The 17184-nt window shown below is 32.6% G+C and overlaps 1 protein-coding gene across 1 annotated transcript; it reads right to left on the bottom strand.

Moving 5' to 3' along the window:
• Positions 1 to 12951: 12951 nt before the first annotated feature.
• LOC134255103 (ficolin-1-like) lies at positions 12952 to 16312 on the bottom strand (the record flags this gene model as incomplete). The annotated part of the gene is made up of 2 exons (XM_062737620.1): positions 12952 to 13199; positions 16148 to 16312. Coding segments are annotated over 2 exons (413 nt in total), but the record flags the coding sequence as incomplete, so codon positions are not given.
• Positions 16313 to 17184: the final 872 nt, after the last annotated feature.

Here is a 17184-nt window from a genome sequence, read left to right as displayed (position 1 = left end):
ATTTATTTCGTTACCTAAACATTTAGTCTTTGGGTTTAATTGGATGATATTTCATAAGTAGTTAATATTTTGTTATATTTGTTCAGTTAAACGTGTTTCTCTCTTAATAAACTGTCAAAACATTTTGACTTTTTATAATTTTTTTTCTTTACATGGTTATTTTACCATATGTAAACATAATACAATTTCAAATATACATGACATATTTCGATACAGTGCTCTCAAAGTTCTTAATCAGTCACTATTCAAATCGCGTTTAAAACATTTATTGTGGGTGTCATAACAGTATTTTACTTGAGGTCAAGTCAAGTCATGGTTAACACAAAATAATTCCTGAATCTTTCCCTCCGATTCGGGTATTCTAACAGGAAAATGGAACTGAATTTTTCTTATGAGATGAAAAACAGTGTGGAGTGTCTAGATACATAATAATTTTAAGAATGCTGATTTTTTTTAAATTTTGTATTTGATTGGAGAAGTGATTAGGCCCTGAACTTGATTTTCAAGTACTTGCTCGAATTCGATCGAAACAAACTTGTGTGTTATGCTGGATGGCTATGTATTTTGTGGTAACGAAATCTCTATAAAGAATTGTTTTACAAGATTTAAAAGAAGGAAACCTTTCGAAAGTATGTTTTCAATAGATATTGTTAGGCCTATCAAATTTAAAAGACACTTTCTACAATATAATAGAAGTTGTATGTTACCTTTTAAAACCTGTACACATTTACCACCAATGCAAATTTCATCTTCAGCACAGATGTTGTTTAAGCAATTGCCAGCCAAGTGCTGAAGTTAAATCAAACCAGATGTAGAGTTCTGATTCAATTCGTTTAATACGTACAGTGTAATTTAATTCATGAAAATGTAATAAGATATTTTCTTACCACTGGAAAATCCTCCCGTTCGACATGAAATGTTGGGCCTTTAGTTATTAGACTGTTGTCATTCTTGATGACAAATCTTGAGTTTAGCCGACATGTCTCTTCTTCTTGTATCCAATCCACTGAACGACACAACTTAAACTTATAACAAATCATCATGCACATTGCAATGTCAGCATTTCTCAAAAGGTTGAAACCTGGAAGTGAGGAGTTTTTGTAATTGCTAACGATCAAAGTTTTGGGGTCGAATGGGGCGGAGCACTGGGAGTAGCATGTCTGTAACAGAACTAGAAATCGTCCTATTTGGTAGACACTGATCATCTTAAAATTTGTGAACAGTTTTTGGAAATTGATTTGCTTTTCAAATTAAACGATGGGTTCTACAAGAGCCATAGACTGCTTATATTGTTTTCATTTTTGTAAAATATATAGCAGTCGTAAAGGTTCGTCTATTAATGATTGATGAGGTTCCACATGATTGTTTCCGTGTTTGTACTGTTCAATAGCTAAACTATTATCGACTTAGATTTTATTAATTATTTGCGTAAATAAAAAATAAGATAGAGGTGGTACACGTAGAAGAAGGTGGGTGGAGTATAAACCTTTTAGTTTTTTCCTCAAGTATTTATTGTCCTATGACGTATTTTCTATGTGTATTAGACAAATATTGGTATGATGTTTAAAGATTCCAAATCCAAACTACCCAGTAGGATAATTTTCAAGTAATACAAACATAAACACTGATTGCCGAAAGAAGGTTAAAACAAAACAAAAAATAAAGAAATAAAAAAAAAACAACCAAAAAAAACCCTAATAAAATGGTTGTGTGTAAGTGTCATTTTTATGCCATTTAAAAAATGAAGAGAAATCTTTCTAGCAAGTATTATTTATGTCTTTATGTCAAACGCGCGGATGTCCCTACCCGTGAGATAAACATATGCTTTATCCATGGGTAGATGATTTATCAATAGCATTTCAGGTTTTGACACGATCCTTCCGCCGCTTCAAGATTCAAATTTATCCAAACTTTGCTTTGTAAAATTTCTTGCCAAAATGAAATATAAAATGAATAATAGTGAGATAGAACATTGTTAAAAGCAAAAAAAAAAAAAAAAAAAAGACTCGTATACTTCAATGAAGTGTCAAGTTTTAACAAAGTGATATTGAAATTGTACTATAACTCCCATTATTTATTGTGTTGAGGTAATACAAAATAAAATTACTGAAGGCCATTATTTTGCTTACAAGATCTGACTTTAAATAAAGATTTTTTTTATCTTTCTGTCTTCAAAAATGACTTACAGTTGCGAAAGAAATAGTTCTGATTTTTAAAAAAAACGAGTTTCTCGTTTTGCTTCATTTTTAGGGCCTTTGACTTGAGAGTACAAGTTGTGTTCACGTTAATCATTTACAGTTCCCCTATAACTTTGCATTATGTACTAGTACTAGTACTAATTTGCATACAAAAGTACTCTATGAATGTATCCCCTCATTATTTTTATAGCGTGTCAAGGAGTGTTTTGTATGGTGCAATAATTGTCTACATTAACTGAATTGATGTTTGGTTCCCCCCTCTGAAATTGCTTCTTACAGGCATGTCATCTGTTCAATATTTACATTACGTTTATTCATGTTCATTTTTTTTAAAAAATAATATCCTTTAATTTTTTTTATAGTGATCCAGAAATCTGCTTCCTTTGTCATGACAGCTCAGATGTCTGGCCTTTGTACACAACAATTCTCGTATTTGATGTTAATACAAAATTATCTGGAATCATCTGGTGCACTGTAAATATGAATATGTAGTTACAAAGGGTAGAGACCGTCTGACATATCACTAGTATTAAACTGACACAATCGATTATTTAGGATAAATTGAAAATTCATGAATATGGTGATGATTTTGCACTATCACATGATATTTATCAGAATAATCACCTTTCTGATCTCATCAATTTATGTAATGTCCATGCAGTATGTTTTCCATTAGTTAGTGTATGTGTAATTAAGGAAAGCACCGATGCCGCGGTTTAATTAAACATAATGTTTTTTTGAAATAGTTGCTATAACTTTTAAAAAAAATTCGTTAGAACTCATTTGGAATGACTGTTGCTATAGTTTATTTAAACAACAAAAGATGATAATTATCCCTAAAAGGGGCATGATTTTTTATTATGTTTATTTAAACGCTGCGTAGGAAACACCGAAAAGGGACTTCATTTATTTCATTACTCCAAACTCTCTGCTGTATACATCTGAAAATTATTTTCTATTAATATGCACGATATTTTCTAGGAAAATCTCAATACTGTTTCCTCATCACTCTACCTCATTTAGAAAGTAACTTAATTAGGACGTTAATATTCTTTGGACTACTTCCTGGAACAGACTTTCATTAAAAATAGATCAATCAAAAGTGATACTTATCCGCGGTCAATAAGTCCTAAATGAAAAATATTACATGTTTTTGCACCAATGATTTCCAAAATTAAAGCCTCTATAGTATTGTGTTGTCGAATCATTAATCTCCAAGGTTCTTTTGTAATAGAACTTTCATGTTAGTAAAAAAAATTACTCAAGGATATAAAAATCACTAAATATCCCAGATAGCAAGACTATGTTGGGCCAACATTGGCAAAAGGTTGTATGGTTGGCGTTGGGGGAACAATCTTCTCGATCATGACAGAATTCCTATGTTGGCCCAACATTGGTCCAACATTAGCAACTTCCATTCGCTTTACTTCCCAAAGAAGGAGGGATGTTGTTGTTGGCCCAAAGTTGGCCCACTGTTTGTAATACACCCTTAAAGAAAATGTCTTTTAAAGTTGGTAGTAGTATGTTGGCCCAACGTTGGCCCAATGTTTGTAATACACCCTTAAAGAAAGTGTCTCTGAAAGTTGGTAGTGGTATGTTGGCCCAACATTAGCCCGATGTTTTTAATACACCCATAAAAAATGCGTCTTATCAAGTTGATAGTAGTATGTTGGCCCAACATTGGCCAAATGTTTGTAATACATCCTTAAAAAATGTCCTATCAAATTGGTAGTGGTATGTTGGCCCAACGTTGGCCCAATGTTTGTAATACACCCAATAAGAAAAAAAATGTCTTTTCAATTAGGTAGTAGTATGTTGGACCAACGTTGGCCCGATGTTAGCACGAGTGTTCTTTTGTTTAGGTGTTTCAAAGATGGGATATTTATATTGGACCAACGGTGGCCCAATTATTTTACTGCCAACTAATTGATGGTGTCAATTTTAGCTGCTTAGCTTTACGTTGGGACAACGTTGGTTCTAATTAAGTTTTAATTTAGATGCACATTCTGAAATAATTAAGAGGACATTCTATGTCGTACTCCATGCTTTTAATTGGATGACTGTTTTTGTTTAGATCTGATATTTTCAACATTTTAACTTTGAACATAAGTGATCACAGCACTAAAGATTGCTTTATTATATTTTATAAATTGTGCAGATGCATGCTTATTTATTTGAAATAAAACCCTTGAAATTATAGATTTTTTCATGAGCGTTGTATTCAGGAGAATTTAGAGAAACTGAAAAAGTTCTCCAGAACAGGATGTGAATGAAACCTACATATAGTACATAAATCAAAATGACACAGCTTTATAATTAAATTGAAACAAAAGTTAGGCGTTCGCTTGCTCGACGATTAAAATACCAAACTGTGAAGTGAGCAGTTAGATTCAATTGCTCACAGGTGGAGATAGGCTGAAAATGCAGGGCAAGCAAGAAGAAGTGAAATTTAAAATTTGTGGATTATACACTTGTTGTAGCTGCATTTAGAAGCGATGTAAGTATATTCATTCTTATTTATTCAGGTTAACTGTTAAAATTGATTCGGAATTTATTATTTTCATGTTTTTGCACACAAGCACTATAGGTTAAGGTTAAATAACATCTTTTAAATTGTTTCTATCTAATTCTTAACTGTCTATTACAGACACGATTGTAACAAGAAAATTAAGGAGCACTAACAGTATAATACATCATTCGCTTTATTTAAAAATTTGAATTTAAGTAGTATTTATTCATAAGTCCGACCAGTTATTGTATTGTTTCTAATATTAAACTATTTTGTATTTTCAGTCAGAGACTGCAAGGAAAACAAATGTTGTGGCGGTAAATAACAATGAAATCGAAAACCATGCATAGAGAAGTGTATAACTTTAGTACGATTACGTATAACAAAGATCAAGAACTCAAGAAAACGGAGGCGTCGAAGGGACGGAAAAAGAGCGGGAATACAACAAAAGGACAGCGATAGAGGAAGTGAGCCCTGATTAAGAACTTTGATTTCATAATTTTTCATAATTTACCTCTATTGTCTATTTTAAAATTTATTTTGTAAATTATGATTAAATTGATGTATATAAAATATGTTCACAGTGAATCATTAGTAATGTTTTCATTGAACATGTCCATGTGTGCATTATGAATGCTGATTGAATTGTGTATTTATTTTTTCTTAGTCATAAAATAGGTTTATGTAAAGAATCACTTAACCAATTACAAATGTTTCTATGTATTAACTACATTAGCCCAACAATTTGTCATCTGACATTGTAAAAAAGGGTCAACATTGGACCAACCTAACCAACCAGTTGTTAAGATTGGCTGTTAGTTGGCATACACTGAAAACTACGTTGGCCCAACAATATGTCATCTGACAATTCAACATAGGGCCAAGGTTGGGCCAACCTAACCAAATAGTTGTTAAGGTTGGATGTTACAAATGTAGTTGGCATACACTAAGAACTACATTGGCCCAACAATATGCCATCTGACATTTCAACAAAGAGTCAACGTTGGGCCAACCTAACCAAACAGTTATTAAGTTTGGCTGTTGGTTGGCATATAATTAAACCTACGTTGGCCCAACAATATGCCAACATGTTGGACCAACGTTGGGCCGATGAGCAAAATTACCGTGGGCCAACGTAAGGTTACCAACAGTGGGCCAGCGCTGGAAAAAAAAAATTGGGCCAACGTTGCCCCAACTATGTCTTGCTACCTGGGATTTCCCTAAATAAAAGAGAACTTGTCTAGAAGTTTCAATTTCTTCCTAGGAAATTATGCAGAAAAAATTATTCAAATTCCATTAAATTGTTTTAAATTTTCAAAAAACTCTTGAAAATGTTCTACTATTTTGAAGTTTCCTTTTTTCTATAAATCGGCAATTCGATCAGGGAAAAGGACAAAAAATCATGGCAAATTTATTTTTCAAAATGGTAATTATTTCGATTCTATAGAACAAAATTTCCTCTGTTTTTCAGAATATGTGTTTTTACTTTTATCAATGGGTAGGATCATACCATTTATGTTTCGAAATTGTAAAATTGTAAAGAGTTGTGTGCATGTGTCTTTTGAAATTATAATAAATAGTGATTCAGGTGCGAGTTTGATCGCAAAGATACTGCGAAATTTTAAATGCTTCGCGTAAATTCTGCAACACAGTAAAAGAAGATGGGCGTATTTAGCGTGCGATCTGAAGAAATCATTTGTACGAACCAGTTATGGTTTAATTGCTCATGATTTGGTTGGCTGAATATAGCTGGTCAGAGTTTACAAACACAACCATAGGGTTTCTTTATCATTCAGACTAAAAGACCTTGTCAAATTGTAACATTTAGGAACGGTTTTCTTAGGAGGTACAATAATTAACATAGTAATGTCTCACAGAAATAAATACCTATAAAATTAAAGGCATAGATGATAAGTGTACATGTATATTATAGAATAGAAGATTGGACTTGATTTCGCTCCAGAACTTAACTGAACCAAAATATATCTTATTGAAAATTTTATGACATCAGTACTTGAAATGAAACCGACAAAGAAATTGGTTGTTTACAAGAAAAAAAGATAAACACCCCATGTGAGGCTAGAACCAAAAACTTCACTTTTAGTTTATTGAACAGATAGTAAATTCTACTGAACTATCGCTGCTACACATATACAGTTGGTTTTTAAAGGAAAAAGAAGCACCACATTTACACATTTGGATCTTTTAGAAAAAAGTTCATTTTTATTGGTCTCTAGATTTTCCCTCCGTTTTTTGCTTTGTATATTCCTTTCTTTGAATTAAAATACACACAAATAACGTTTGAAAATTATGGAGAGAAATAGAAAGTAGACCCAGAAATAGAATTTTTTTTAGAAAAAACGTGTGAATAAAATGTAGTTTTTTGTAGCAAATGTCTGATCTAGCCACTTTTCAGGTTATTTTATAGAAAACCGAAATTCATTTTCGGGAAAATATTTTCCTTTCTCATTGCAAGGAACCCGATAGATAAGAGAATGTTAAAATTTCACGTGACATTTAGATAATTTTTTTACTTTTCAAGAACGCCAAGATTCCTACCGAATGCCAATCAAAAGCACCCTGGTTCTTTCAAAGGATGATGAACCATGCATGTATTTTCAATTAACAATGCTAATTTCCACTCTTATGTCGATACGATATATCCTGGTCAGTTTGAGATAAACGATACCATAGAGTCTGACATAATTGTTTCATATTTCGAAATTTTACTCGAAAAGGACATAATGGTAATCTAACAACTAAGTTATATAATACACCTGAGGATTTTTTACTTTTCAATTGTCAGCTTCCCTTACTAATGCAGCAATATTACTTTATCTCATGCATACGGAGTTTATATCATATATCCCAGTTGATTCGATATGAAACAGTATGTTCTTTGTATGATTATACAATTTCTAAAAAGAGGTAATTATAAATTCTTGACAAACAAGTTAATGAAACAGAATATCAGCAGTCTCGTTCAAAATCATTTTATAAGTTCTATGGTCGATGCAATAACTCTGTAAGCAAACACAATTTATCATCGAGACAAATGCTGATTGACGTTCTTCATACTGATTGTAAGTCAATAATTTATACACTACATTGACGACAGATTGTTACAGGGAGCACAAGGCAACTGTGACCGGATGGAAGAGGATGCTCACTCCTCCATGGCACCTGATCCCACCTCTGATATTTCGGAGGTCCGTATCCGCTCTGCTTGAAATGTTTTATGGACCATGATATTGAACCTGTACGTTATCTCCATATCCTTCATATGCCACCTCTAGATCTGGGACCGCAACAAACAACGGTCAAACCACGGTACCTTATCAACTATTAACCTTATCAACTTTTGGACTAACCATAATCCCCTCTCAACAACTTGTGGTAAATATTGAGACATTTAGAGGTCAGTGAGGTTTATCGGTTCTTCTAAGAGCTTTCTGGTCTTCCATTTTGTTAAAAAGAGTTTGCAGAATTTTGCATTTACTGGTTTCGTTAACATATGTGCTAGTTATTTTTATTTTTTTGGTTGTTTTTTTTATATTTTTTAAAAAGTGAAATTATTATAAGTAAGTATATGGAAGCAAAAGTTAGATTGTTTATTTCATAAGGAACCAAAACTATTTGATGATTTTTTTAAAGTTTGAAATATGACTTCAAAACCCAGATAAATGACTCCAGTTTTGTCTTTCAAAAATACAAAACACAGCATAATACACAGTTTCTTAAAATGAAAATATATCTCAGTTCTTGTTATCGTGTTTTGGTTCTAATTTAGAGAATTAATATGTTAAATATATTCACACAGATGAGTGATCTTTGTTGATCCACATTGAGTAATTATAAGAAATAAAATCGAACTTGGTGTTATTATGCTTAGAGATTATAGATCCTACATTGAGAGAATGACATACATATAGGCGTCGAAGTAAATTGAAAGTGTGGATAAGGGGGTTGGGGGGCTAATTGAAAGTGGCTAAACCAACTAAAAAAAGGTAAGCTCCAACTTCCTATGCTTTTATATAATGTCTATTTTTGAAGAAAAAAAGTTAAAGGGTTAAGCCCCCCTTGTCCCCCGGTTCCCACGCCTATAACATATAGCTGTTAGCCCCCAATAAATAATTATTATTATTTTACATAGTTTCCAGGCACCGATGTATCTGATGAAACGCTGTCGCATTGATCAATTTTATTAACATGATATTGAACCTGTACGTTATCTCCATATCCTTCATATGCCACCTCTGGGACCGCACCAAACAACGGTCAAACCATTGTACCTTATCCACAATCATCCCTTTCAAGGTAGAAAAGATGGAATGTGATTCATGATAATTTGTTAAGTCATGCTAAGTTTTATCATCACTTATCATTTATTACTTTATTACTTTTCTGATTACATTTAGATCTTTGCATATCAACAACAATGGGATGAGTTTTAGGAAGATTAATTCAGTAAAAAAAAAAATATATTTTTCGACAGAAGTATTGTCGTGTGAGTGTTTGTGAACCAGATTAGTATACATCATCGCCATGGCAATCATGAAATTTTACATTCCGACCCACATCCATATCTGATCTGTGCAGATGAAGAAAATTGTTATCAATATGGCTACCTTCAAAAACAGAAGATGAATGGTCATGTGGATTGATCTCTGACCCATCAGTAAATGAATGTTTAAGAATTTCATAGAAACTCATAGAGCAAGATCTAGGAGTCCACTATTCCCAAGGAATAAATAGATTTGTTTCATTAATCTTGTGATGTACCTTGATAGTGTCCACTTTTCCACTGCTTTAACTTGCTAGAAGCGCCCCCTAGTATCGTGATTTTCAAAGATGCATAGATGATTTTCCCTCTTACTTTACTGCAACAGAATAAATGTAACTAGTCTTCAATATTTTTAACAACTAAAGAATCCATTCCTTATACGTCATTGACAAGATAAACAAAAGAAAAGACAACATACAAAGTAATTATGATTTTATTATAAAAAGCACAACATTTAGAACTTTAAAATATAGTTCACAATTAAGAAACACAAAATACTTACATATTAACTTGTATGTAAAATTGGCCAGTACTCAAACATAATTAAAGTTTTGCAAGTGTTGATCCAAAAGTAATGCCACAGCTTCTATAAAATCTTTAAAAATTCGAAAGTATTCAATAAAAAATCTTATGTTTCTCTCTATGTTGACTCGTTCTCGTTCCCTAAAACTTCATTTAGATATATGAACTACTTTTTAAATTATCCAAATAAACATAACATTGGGTCTCGTCCACCGCCGCTTGGCAGGAATGTACCGACGTCGTACTGACGGGTCTCTTCGACAATAATACAAAAATTTAAGTAAAAAAATGCATTTAGAAATGACGTTTGTAAAAATTGATTTTAATACTACATAATTATACAACTCAACACAAAACGTTTATAGTAAAAACTGCAGCGGGGATCATTAAAAATAAACGGGTGAGTGGTTTAAAATATATGTGGATGGACTTCATGAAAATGAGAGCCAAAAAATGTTGTCATGACGACGTCGAATAAAAAAAGGTATTTTATAAAACAATTCAATTTTCATAACAAAAAATCAAATTACCTAGGCATATATGTATACTAAAATTCTTTTTTAACAAAAATTATTGATTATGAAAGATTTCATATCAGTTGTGATATAACTTTTAGTTCAACCATCCTCTTTTCAATTTGTCGGAATAAAACAGAGACCTGAAGAGTCAGATTTGGTCGAATAAGGAAAGAAGTAAAAAAATTTCTTGTGGTATTTTAGACTAAAATTCACAATTCAAACAGCTATCCGTAACAGTTTATGATATGGTTTTTCTGTTCGTCTGTTTTTTTCCGTCAAAATGGCCCAGTTGTTTAAAGTGAACTGTTCTAGCTTGTTTGTAAAAGGTAAATTAAAGTATTTAACTGATTTAAAACCTTGTAACAAGTTTTTAGTAGATTTTGCGAGTGCTTTTCAACGAAAGGAATTTTTCATATAAGATTAATTACCAATAAACTTAAGAAAAAAAATTTCTCCCGTGATGTTTACAGATGTGTGTGTTCTCATATAATGCCAAAATAAATAGAAATATATTTCGATTTTCCAAAATGAATAGACCTTTTATACATTATAAAGTATTACTCTACTCTGCCCCGGGGTTCATGATTTAAACAATTTAGAATCTACGCTAGCCCAGGATGATTCCAGATTCTTTTTGGCCCAGTGATTCTAAAGAAGAATATTTTCAATTTTCCTATCTATTTCTATGAAATGCTTGGATTCCTAATTAAGGCCCCACCACGTACGTACCCAGGGTCATGTTTTGAAAACTTTAGAATTTACAATATCCAAAAATAAATTTACATAGGTTTAAGATTTTCTGGCCCTGTGATTCTAAAGAAGATGTTTTATTGACCCTTCTGTATTTTTGTCTTTTATTGATTAACTCCCTTTGTAAGGTAACTTGATCGTTGTTTAAACAATTTTAACCCCTCTTTACCCAAGGATGTTTTAGTAGCTTTGGTTAAAATAAGCGTAGAGATTCTTGAGAAGCAGTTGAAAATGTGAATTGTTTAGAGACAGACGGACAGCTAGACGGACTGACGACGGACAACAGGTGATCAGAAAAGCTCACTTGAGTTTTCAGCTCAGGTGTGCTCAGAATTACATGGTAAATTCTATACAACATTGTTTTAAGAACTGACACATGACAAAGTCTTTGTACAGCATTAATGTGATTCTTTATACACCGTAAATATTTCCTATTAAATGGAATTTTAAGATAGGGAAGGTGTGTAGTTTTTTTTCCTATACTGAGGTGGGGATTAGAAATTTAATATCATCTCAACATAATTAACTTGAACATCATGAACAAGAAATAAGTCTAGGTCAATGTCTATCCTAGGCTAAAAAGAATACCGATCCAATTTAAAAAAAAAAAAATAACTAATGGTTTTCCCGTTTATACACAGGGAAGTTACCAGCCCTACTTACATATTTATAATTACCATAAGGATATGGAGATAACGAACAGTATTCAATCTCAAAGTCCATAAAACAATATAAACAGACCAAACACGGACCACCGAAACATCAGAGTTGGGATCAGGTGCTATGGAGGAGTGAGCATCCCCTGCTGACCGGTCACACCCGCCGTGTGGTCCTTGTCATGATCAGGAAATAACGGGAAAATCCGTCGTCGATTCAATGTATAAATAATGGACTTACAATTGGTATGAAAAACGTCAGTCAGCATTTGACTCAGTGGTAAACTGTATTTGCTGACTAGATCATCGTATCGAACATAGAACTTACAAAATGATGACCTAAAATGAGACTGCTGATATTCTTGTTTCAACAACTTGTTTGTCAATAATTTACCACGTTTTATAAATTGTTCATACGTAAAGCATGCTATTGCGTATCGAATCAAATGAGAAATATATACTCCGTGTGCAGGTGATGAAGGTACATTGATGCATAAATAAGGGACCCATTTATTCATCTTAAATATTTTCATTAAACATATCTAAAATGGATTTATTAATTTGAAATTTTAAAAAATGTCTATGAGATATTCTTGGTATATATACGAGATAGTCCAAAGACCCCAAAAACTTCAAAACAAATACACATGACGATAATTATGACTTGAAAACTTGCATTTAGTTTTTGATTTGCGTTAACAAATGAAAAAAAATGCCAAAATTGCTTTTTTCTCATGGCTGGTGAGACGTTACCATATAGTCATTATTTTCGCTAATAGCTCTCAAATGATTCCAATGTCATTCATGTAGAAGACTTAGATGTGCATAGGCCCCCTCCCCTCTTTTTTATAAATATATACATAATATAAATTGAAAATTAGAGTTGACCTCTTTTTGCTGGATTAGCCTTCCCCCACTTTCAATTAGCCCCCCCCCCCACTTTCAATTTGCTTCCGACGCTTATGATGTGGTCAGTTTTGAAAAACTGTGGAACAATTACTTGGTCAGTATAATATTTTTGATATAATGCATATATCCGATGGCCTTGGCTTTAGATTCAACTCGGGAGTTATGCTCACTCGAGCCATTTTAATTAAGCCAATCAAATAGGGTATCTTCACCTAACCAACAGTGTACTTTCATGTAAATTACTTAAATCTGATTTACCGAAACACAATTCTGAAAAAAAACATGGTTATACCCTATGAATTTTCCGATTGTTGATGCATAAACTTTAGTTTTTGCTTCTAACCATCAATAAAGTCTGTTTTAATGGTCCAGTTCCTTTAAACTTATACCATATCATGTAATGCCAATTATATACACCAGGCTGGGCGTACAGTCCGTTAAGATTGGCATGGGTACAACCGCGGTACCACCATCCCCCGTGACATGATATACCACAGTTTCCATTACCCCGCAGGTCATTGTCCTGATCTTTTGTTGTAAATTTCATTCCATTGTTATACCATAAACTGTTACCTGTAACAAAGAGTAGAGACCGATTATAATTATACATATGCTTCCTGTCAGTGTGTCTCTTTATTTCAATATTCATCTATTATTATACAGCTAATAAAGAATCTCTTAAAAAACACTACCTGAAATCTAGAGAATTTTAGCGTTTAACATTTTGACGTTTTATTGAACTCTGAGTTAACTTTGTATTTCGTATACGTGTATACTCGAAACAATCCGAATTCGAGCGTTCAATATCGAACACCCCGTTGTAAACAAGAAAGTTGTCTGGTAAAATTGTCAGAACCAAATTAAAGAAAGGAAGTGGCATCTAGGTAAGATGTGTTTATGTTTTACACAAAAAAGAAATTATTTATTAAAACGTAAGTATGTATTACACCCTTTAAAACCTAAATAAGCAAATCATAACGCTTGGTAGGGTCATCGGAATAATGCGATATTGAACACTAACAGGACAGGCATTAATTCGAACACCGATACAAAAAAATCATTAATTTGAGTTTTTTGCTTGGAATAATTATTATAAATTATGAGGAAATGTTATAAGGAAATAGCTATATAATAAAGAAGGTATTGAACTTATGTTTATATAATAGCGTTGTACTTTGCATGCACTGTGCCTAAATAGTAGTCAGGGTTTTGACACATGGTGCACGATCCAGATGCGAGTGTCAAACCCTGACTATTATCAGTACAACAGTGTACAACAGTCTTGTTATTAATATACTGATAAAAAAGACAATATTCTCACCGCATTCAATGTTCCATTACTAATTGCATTAATTTTAAAACTTCACTCTTTTTGACGTCAACTTGTGCTATATATGCGTCATAATCTTTTTCTATAATTTTGAATGTTACATGCATTAAGTATAATATACAGTTAGTTTTTGGGAGTATTAGCTTAGTGAAAGTGAAAATTTGCAAGAAATTATTTTAAAAAAATATAATGTAAGATATTTAAAAATATATATAGATAGTACAATGCTACTGACAACGGCGTCTGTAGCGTAATCGGTAGTGCGTCGAACTGACAGTCTTGGGATCATGAGTTCAATCCCCTGTGAGGGCGATATCCAATTTTCATCAGAAAAGAAACCTTGCACTATTTCGGTATAGTATGTTTACGCTACATAAAACCTTTTAAGACTATGCGATAACAGTTTGTTATTGATTATATAGACATAAATTGGCAGATTGCATATAAATATAGCCAAGGAAGGATTTAAAGATAACGAACAGTATTCAATATCAAAGTCCAAAAAAAAGCAATACAAAATAGGAGCAGAGGAAACACGGACCTTCGAAACTTAGAGGTAGGATAAACGTTGATTTTACAAATTTTCGATTTAGGAAATAATAATTCAAAACCACATTCAGGGCTGTTTTAAGATGATTTTGTTGGAAATGCATCACAATATCCGGCAGAGACGAGACAGATGAGAAATCTTTTTGAATTAGAATCCAAACAAAATTCATGAAAAGGCCTAAAAGATTTATCAAGATTTTTTTATGTAAAAAATATTGATTTCTTGAAGAGTAAGATTGAACAAAACACGATTGTGTTGATAGTTTGTGCGAGGCACTCATATTTACGAAATAAACAACAGTGTAATAAAGTTCTCTGGGAAATGAACTTTAAGTTGGTCACGTGAACAAATCCTGTGAAGCCCGAAGGGCCTCTCAGTAGATTTGATCACGTACCAACTAAAAGTTCATTTCCCAGTGAACTTTTTAGCACTGTTGTTTATTACTTATATTTACATTTGAGACGAATAAATTTCGTGTAAAATTGCGTTTGTTACACGAACGGGCCGCCGTATTGCTATGTCGTAACATGCAATGACCTAGGAGATGTCTGGTCAAAGTTAGTTTACCTCGCTCCAACATTTGAATGTTTACAGTCCAGTTCAGGAAATATCTGTATATAATAAAAAGAACAATGATTGCTGCTGAAAATAACCTACTATTTCATAATTTCTTACAAAATTTGAAGTCAAAAGCGGTTGTGTCGCCTGTTTTAGTTTACATTACGCCAAAGAAATTTCGGGTTAGAAAGGTAAGTGCGGTTTTCGGCTATATGTAATTATAGTATTCAAAACGTATCTTTTTCACATCAAAGAAGATTTATTGTACATTTCATGATTGAAAAATATCGAAATCGTTTATCACTTTCATCGTTATTAACTTAGAAATATTCTAAAACAAGTTGCACCGTGGCAGAAATATGTATAGACAAAATATCACCCCGCTCTGTGATTCGGTCGCACTATTACCTCTGACCCCCAAATAACATTCAAACAGAATTGAACACATTTTCTCTTCAACAGGTTCATCTCAGAAAAATATTTGCAAATGTAAATATTTTGAATTAAATTTTGTTGTATTCAAATATCTTAATCATAACCTCTTGCGGAATTGTATATATATTAAGAAGGTCAAGAAGAGGCATGGAGGTGCTACCAGTGTTTCAAGAATAGTGTTTTCTTGTGAACTAAAGTATAATAATCCAAACGCTGTGCACCCTTTTCTCACAACACACACTTTGAAACACTTTTTGTTGCAATAGGAGGAAAAGTGTGCAGTGATTTGCGTAAACAAGGAAGGGAAATTTCTAGAACCTCTGTGTTTTTACACTGAAATCGTACTGAAATTTTCTTGCACGTCATTTTATACCCGCATTGTTTTTTTTATGAACTTCGCTAAGAAGATGTCTTGTGTTTATGTCTTTCCTTTTTTCTTGAAAATAAATCACTTATTAAGTTTGCTATACTGACGGACTAGAGAAATATTTGAGGTTAATCAATTTATCAGATTCGGGGGCTGCTCTCTGCATCAAATGTTGTAGATCCTAAATGCAACCCATAGCATTTAATACCATCCACGATATATAGATAAGACACAAACCTAGAAATATTTTCATCAAACAAATTACTGATATAACTACTTACCCGCTGTTCCGTTGTATCCAGACACTGTCAGTCTATATTTATTGTCTTCATCTCTGATGTAAAATGTGGAATACATAGCATAGGCCTGTTCTCCGTTATAACTCTGTAGATCAACTCGGAGTTCTTGGTTTTTATCCTTTGTTAAGATGTGGATTGCGTCATTCCCTACGTATATATTAAGCAAAATAATATTAAACTTGAAATTACCAAAGACACGAACAAACGAATTCATTAAATTATCGAAATGACTTTGTCTCTTTTTAGGACAAAGGAAAAAGTTTAAAGTCTTAAAAATTGAATTCTGTTCGTTATCTCCATATCCTTCTTTAAAGTCTTAAAAAAAATATTAATGGAGACAGATTAACAAACAAATAAAACCAACTAGGCTACAACTAAACAACCAAACACTTAAGGTACGCTTGATTTGTCTACACCTTACACCAGATGTACACTTTTCCATAATCAAGTGCAAAAGTGTACACTTTAGGTGTACATCATCTTCTCCCTGTGCAGGGAATTGCAGAATTTATTTTCTGTATTTGAGTTTATTGTCAAGTAACTGATAGGTTGATTGTAATGAATTGTCATTGGTAATTTAGTTGACTGCGTTTCGTGCATATTATGGAAAACGAATAACTTCATCATTTGTAAATTAAAAAAAAAATAAGCAAGTCTGGCAAGTTTGGGTGAAAAAGTCTCTAGATGTTTTTGACCGTGGCTAGATGTTTAGTGATTGGGGTAAATATGGGTACCTAAAAAAATGGGGTTTTTTTTTAAAAATTGCCTTTTCATGTTTTGTTTTTAAATCGATTTTTAAAAATGTTCATAATTGCAACAAAAAATTTGATATATATTGAAAAATCCTCTGCAAATAGGATCCCCTCAGTTGGTTGAAATTTTGACGTCCATGTTGAATTTGCTACACTACACCTGATTTCACTTGATTATAAGGTATAAATCGTCTATACTGGGTGTAGTAAGCTGTAGAATAATCATGCGCACCCTACATATTCACATGTTAAATGTTTATTTTGAAG

This window comes from Saccostrea cucullata, unplaced genomic scaffold (genome assembly GCF_032062105.1).
Source record: "Saccostrea cucullata isolate Sc308-1 unplaced genomic scaffold, CSIRO_AGI_Scuc_v1 ctg4265, whole genome shotgun sequence".
NCBI lineage: Eukaryota > Metazoa > Mollusca > Bivalvia > Ostreida > Ostreidae > Saccostrea > Saccostrea cuccullata.
This window is presented reverse-complemented; position numbering and strand designations above follow the sequence as displayed.